Genomic DNA, 6086 nt, shown 5'->3' with positions numbered 1-6086 from the left:
ATAGAGATAGATAGATAACAAGTAGTTCTCAAGTGGAGTCATTTTAGCTCACAGGGGACGTTTGGCAATGTCTGGAGACATTTTTGGTTATAACTGGGGGTGCTACTGGCATCTAGTGGGTAGAAGCCAGGTATGCTACTAAACTCACAGAATGCCACCCCCCCATAACAAAGAAGTATCTATTCCAAAATGCCGATAGTGCCGCTGTGGAAAAACCCAGATAACTGATGATAGATAGATAGATAGACAGATAGATATGAACAGCAGTTACAATAGGAAAAAGTTTATAAAGAGATGTATCCATGCCATAGGGTGAGTTTAACAGCCACACGAAGCGCAAAAAAATGGATTTAAAACTGAAAAGAGATTCAGAATTTTGATTCCAATCAAAATGTCCCACCAATCAGTTGGAATTTCATAATTGTTTTAAGGATAGAGATTAGTGGCCTAGTAGTAATTAATGGAACATCTGTGCCTTGTGTGGATAAACAGAAAACTACCATGTTTCTTATGTGAGCAGCAGAGCCAAAGGAAGTAATGAACAAAATGTTCAGTAAATGCAGGTAGAACATGTGTTCTGCAGCAAATGAAAAACCTTGTAAAAATTATCTTGAATTTAATTTGCTAAACAATAATCTGTCAGAAATGGCTTTCTTTCACGTAAAATGAGGCAATGAATGTTAACGCTTGTGTCACATTTTTAAGATGAAAATTGATATTAGTTACTTTAACGCAGACAGAGCTATGCTCATTATTCTCCACACAGAACCCCTGGCAATAATTTACCTAGGAGCGCAGCAGTTCATGCAGATCAAAGCTGCATTATTTAAGTGTGTCCAGGGGGGAGCTTTTTAGCTCTGTGCCTATACATTTAAGAAAAAAATATGGTGGTTTGCGTCTTGAGAAACAAGATATGTTTAACTAATTAGGTGCTTCATGCAAGCCCTACAATATTTAACTCCTGAATTCCTCTTATTATCTGGGATGAACCCTCTCCCTATCGCAAATACAGAACAACTGTGGGAATGTAAATCTCTTCAAATGAACAGCAGCATATTTTCTTTTAAATTAAACCCGAATGTGAACTAGATTTAGGAAAGGAAATGGCAGAGAGACAGAGACAGAGAGACAGAGACAGAGAGAGAGAGAAAGAGGGGGGCTGTAGTTACTATAGAGTATGCCTGGCTGCTTCAGCTCACAGACAACTGATGAAGTCCAACTCTGAAATTTCAGGCAATTTGTATACCAAGCTCCTCCTTTTCTGTAGTCTTCTCTTCCATTGGTAAAATTCTTTTGCAGGGTCATGTAGGGATCCCACCCCTTCTCTGTGTTTTCACTCTGAAGCTTTACACAACTTTACACCTGAATGAACGCCAAACCTCAGTGGATATATAAAGGGAACCTTGAGGAGGAATTTCACAGTTACAGTGCAGAAGCAGAGGGAAAGGAATTAACCAGCTCTCCAGCCAAGCAAATCCTCTACTCACCATGCTTCCTCCTGCCATTCATTTCTATCTCATTCCCCTTGCATGCATCCTAATGAAAAGCTGTTTGGCTTTTAAAAATGATGCCACAGAAATCCTTTATTCACATGTGGTTAAACCTGTTCCAGCACAGCCCAGCAACAACAGCACGATGAATCAAGCCAGAAATGGAGGCAGGCATTTCAGTGACACTGGACTGGATCGGAACAGTAAGTGTGTTTTACTTCCATGGATTTGGTTTTTTCTTATTTGGTAGCATTAGCTCACATTCCTGTAGAACTGTTTCATTGCTAACTAACCTGAACCATATACGTTTTGCTAAACAATCTGGGAAAATCTGCTGCACGTGTATATTGGCATTCTTCCCTACAAAGTTAACATTACCAAAACAGTGATTTGATAATGTAGGCGCAGACTTAAGTTTCTAAACATTCCAAAAGAAAATGTTTCCAGGAATTAGACTGTTGCTTCTTTAAAATCATGCAAGATGAGAATTTTTACAAAGTGTTGTTCTAGTTAAATTCAGATTGTTTTCTGTTTATTTCAGGACATGTGCAATTCTAGTAAAGTGTATAAAGGTAATTAACCAAAGCATGTATGGGAAATCACAAGGGAAAAAAAAGAAGCTTTTTTGGGGGAAAAAAAATGGCTCACACTGATTTCTAAAACATGTCTAGTGAAAAAGTTGAAGTTTGGATGATGATATTTGAGAAAGAGGGATAAAACTAAAAACATTGGAGAATCATATTCTCCAAAATAATTCCTCATTAACCAGATCAAAATTTAGGTAACTGTATATTTCTGGGAGAGACTGGGGAAACTTTCATGACTTTAGAGATATAAAATAATGACAGTACAATAATACTTTGTATAGAAAATATTTTTCTTCTTTTCTGTTTGCTTAATTGACAGACTCATTGACCATTAGTTAGAGGGATTCAAATTTCTTCTTTTACTTCACTCCTTTCCTTTAGAAGAGTTCATATGCTAGTAATAGGGTTTTAAAAGAGACACAGGGAAACAGTGCACAAGACATCTTACACAAATCTTTAGCTCGTCCTCAAGCACTCGTCGTTCAAGTGCTAAAAGGAGTTTCAACCTCTGAAAAGTCAAAGCAAATGTGACTGTTAGTGTCTTTCTAAGAAAACCAAGGTGTTTTAATTTTCATGAGGATGGTTGCTTTTAGGTACACAGGAACTACTTTATTATTATTAGATTACCGAGCAATGTGGTGGGTATTCATTGTCAATGAACTGTCACTGTAAAAATGCCAAATCTCTATATGAACAGGAACAAAAAGCTAGACAGGTCAAAATCATCTCCAGCTGTTTCCAGGTGCATTCCTAAGGCAGCTGCAGGAAGGTGAACTGGAATCAGAATCAGACAGGCAGAGTACCCTGACCAGCCAGCTAGTTTACACTTTAATTTCAGTCTCACGCTCTGTACCCGCATGGATGTATGTGCATATACCTTCAATTTTTTCACAACTATCACATCCCTTTAGCCTATATCTCTCACCTTACTAGTACTGCGGTACAGAGCTGACATAAAACTCCTAATTTAGTATCTACTTCATACTAGCTTTCAATATTCTATGCAAGACCACTTCAATGTCCCTTATAATTTTTATTTTTTAAATTTCAGCAGTCTGTACTTTGAAATATATATATATTTCTGGTTAACAAGGCCAAATTTTTCCCCCAAGCTTGTTACAGGCAATTCTCCTCAAGTTTAGATAACAAAGCAATGGAAAGGAAAACTCAAATATTTCAAGATTAATTTTTGCTTTAATTATGTAAGGCATGTAATGAGAAACAGTCAATTAGAGAACACGCTTATCAAATTCAAATGACTAAACAAAAAGTTTGCCATGACCAATATTCAGGAAACGAACACCGTAGTTCCTTTTGCAGTTGTAAATCAGACATGTTAGGCATTTTTCTGCCATAAAATTCATGGAAATGTAGCCAAGTTGTTATGGCAACCATACGTTCCTGATTTAGGGGGTTTTATATTCTTTAAATATTGAGTTGTAGTGACATTTTGCATTTAAACATTTTAATATTTGTGTTTTTAAAAGTCAGCTTCGGAATTTATGCTTAAAATGCAGTTATTAAGTTTGATATGCAAAATGTCAAACGTACACATATGTATATATGATTCTCTGCAGCTGAATTTTATAAGTGAAACAAAATATTATGGATTGCATTGTACACAATATTTAAATATTTTCTGCATTTTCTCAATAGATTTTTTTTAAAAAACCTAATTAAAAGCACTTGCAGACATTAACTAATATGACCCATGAGTAAAAGAACATTAAAGTATACTCCTTCTTACCTCATTAAAGAATGAATATTTACACATAAATGTAAGACCTGCTTAATACTTATTGGGGAGTAAGACTAAGAAAATGGGATTTTCATATACTCCAGTAAGCTATTAGCTAATGTTATACATGAAAAAAAAATCAGGCCCAGTTTATTTTATTCCATAAATTGTAGCCATATAAGCTGATAATTTTCATGAAAGCTTTCTCTACAATCATCCAGGCAGTGTTTTGCATTGTGAAAATAAAATAGGTGTTCGCTTCCTATTTGGCCATTTGCTATCATTTGGACATTATTTTTGTCATTGTAGATTACTTTTTAAAAAAAACTGTCCATTTGTTTTTTGCCTCTGATGCACATTTTTTTCCTGTTTCCTGCAGCTCGAGTTCAAGTAGGTTGCCGGGAACTGCGTTCCACCAAATACATCTCTGACGGCCAGTGCACTAGCATCAGCCCCCTGAAGGAGCTGGTGTGCGCTGGTGAATGCTTGCCCCTGCCTGTGCTCCCCAATTGGATCGGAGGAGGCTATGGAACAAAGTACTGGAGCAGAAGGAGCTCCCAGGAGTGGAGGTGTGTCAATGACAAAACGCGTACTCAGAGAATCCAGCTGCAGTGCCAAGATGGCAGCACGCGCACCTACAAAATCACGGTGGTCACCGCCTGCAAGTGCAAGAGGTACACGCGGCAGCACAATGAGTCCAGTCATAACTTCGAGAGCATGTCTCCTGCCAAGCCAGCCCAGCATCACAGAGAGCGGAAAAGAGCCAGCAAATCCAGCAAGCACAGCATGAGTTAGAATTCAGGCTCTCCAAACTGGACTGACTGGTAACCATCTGCTTTACAGATTTGATTGCTCGGAAGACTCAAGCCTGCCACTGCTCTTTTCTTACTTGAAAATATATGCTTTCTGCTTTGATCAAACCCAGCAAGCTGTCCTAAGTATCAGGAGCTTCTTTGGAAATAGCTTTTTCTTTTCAAGTTTTTCAAGACGTACGCACATCCATGAGTGGGATTTGCATTTAAATTCCACATATCCTGTAGTATTAATTCCACACATCCTGTAGTATTAGTTCTTGAAAGACTGGTGATACTATACACATCACTGAATCATTACTTTTTAAAAAGGAAAAGGGCTTCTCAGTTACCCTTCATTTCCCAATCCATCTCCCCCACCCCCCAACAAAACCTCTTCAGAATTGAAAAGTTTAAAAAAAAAAAAATTGTTGCCACGAATCTTCAGGTTAACACTTCAGGAAGGTGCTTTTTTGGTAATCTTCATGGGAACAGTTTAGCAGCCAAGAGTGATCGCCCTTTGAAAGAGTGAAAGACTTCGTGACATTTCACTTCAAAAATAAGCCCTGTAGCTTTTTACAGTCTCATAGTATGAAATTATACCCTGCATGCTGACCCTCGCTTGGAATGGAATGCCAGAAATGCATGGCAGCAGCTAATAAGTAAAGCTGATTAACTATTTATTTGTCAATGTTATTATTTAATGAGCTTTCACAAGTGATTTTTTTCAAAATGTTAATTTTTTATGTTCTGAAGCTTTTTCATGTATCTAAATATTTTCTTGTGTAATTTGTGGTTGATCTAGAAATAAGACAATACATACTGTAGATATGTAAAATAAATATTTTAGTCTCCTTATTACATATATGTTTCATCATGAACTTTATCAATAGTATGGATCTTTTTAAATCAATAAGATGCTTTGTAAAGATGAAATATGTAATACTTTCTTGTTTAATCTGTGCAATCGGAAGGTGATTTAACCTTCAATTCCATCAGTTTCTTTTAACAAAAATAAACACTGCTAAAAGTTATTGTCCTTGTCTCTAACATGTATAAAAAAGTACGTGTTTACAAAAACTACAGAATAAACGTATCAGAGTAATTGCTTTTTTTTTTTTAACTTATTTTATTTATTTATTTTTGCTGCGTTGGGTCTTCGTTGCTGTGCGCGGACCTTCTCTAATTGCGATAAGCAGGGGCTACTCTTCATTGCGGTGTGCAGGCTTCTCATTGCGGTGGCTTCTCTTGTTGCAGGGCACGGGAATCTAGGTGCCCGGGCTTCAGGAGATGTGGCTCGAGGGCTCTAGAGCACAGGCTCAGTAGTTGTAGCACATGGGCTTAGGTGCTCCACGGCATGTGGGATCTTCCCGGACCGGGGCTTGAACCCGTGTCCCCTGCATAGGCAGGCGGATTCTTAACCACTGTGCCACCAGGGAAGTCCCTGGTTTTTTTTGTTTTTAATTAATTAACTTATTTA

At 37.5% G+C, this 6086-nt stretch overlaps 1 protein-coding gene across 1 annotated transcript; it reads left to right on the top strand.

Moving 5' to 3' along the window:
• Nucleotides 1-1312: 1312 nt before the first annotated feature.
• On the top strand, nt 1313-5640 carry SOSTDC1 (sclerostin domain containing 1). The gene is made up of 2 exons (XM_004263476.2): nt 1313-1693; nt 4195-5640. The coding sequence occupies exons 1-2, from the start codon at nt 1489-1491 to the stop codon at nt 4608-4610; spliced, it is 621 nt and encodes a 206-aa protein (XP_004263524.1). The 5' UTR covers nt 1313-1488; the 3' UTR covers nt 4611-5640.
• The last annotated feature ends 446 nt before the right edge of the window (nt 5641-6086 follow it).

Source organism: Orcinus orca, chromosome 9, assembly GCF_937001465.1.
Source record: "Orcinus orca chromosome 9, mOrcOrc1.1, whole genome shotgun sequence".
Lineage (NCBI taxonomy): Eukaryota > Metazoa > Chordata > Mammalia > Artiodactyla > Delphinidae > Orcinus > Orcinus orca.
The sequence above is the reverse complement of the archived record's forward strand: the minus strand, read 5'-3'. Positions and strand labels throughout refer to the sequence as shown.

What these genes read in the sequence shown, in the direction of transcription:
- SOSTDC1 (XM_004263476.2), top strand. Translation starts at nt 1,489, where the DNA reads ATGCTTCCTCCTGCCATTCATTTCTATCTCATTCCCCTTGCATGCATC. An exon ending in CACTGGACTGGATCGGAACA is followed by an intron (nt 1,694 to 4,194) that starts GTAAGTGTGTTT and finishes TGTTTCCTGCAG; the next exon opens with CTCGAGTTCAAGTAGGTTGC.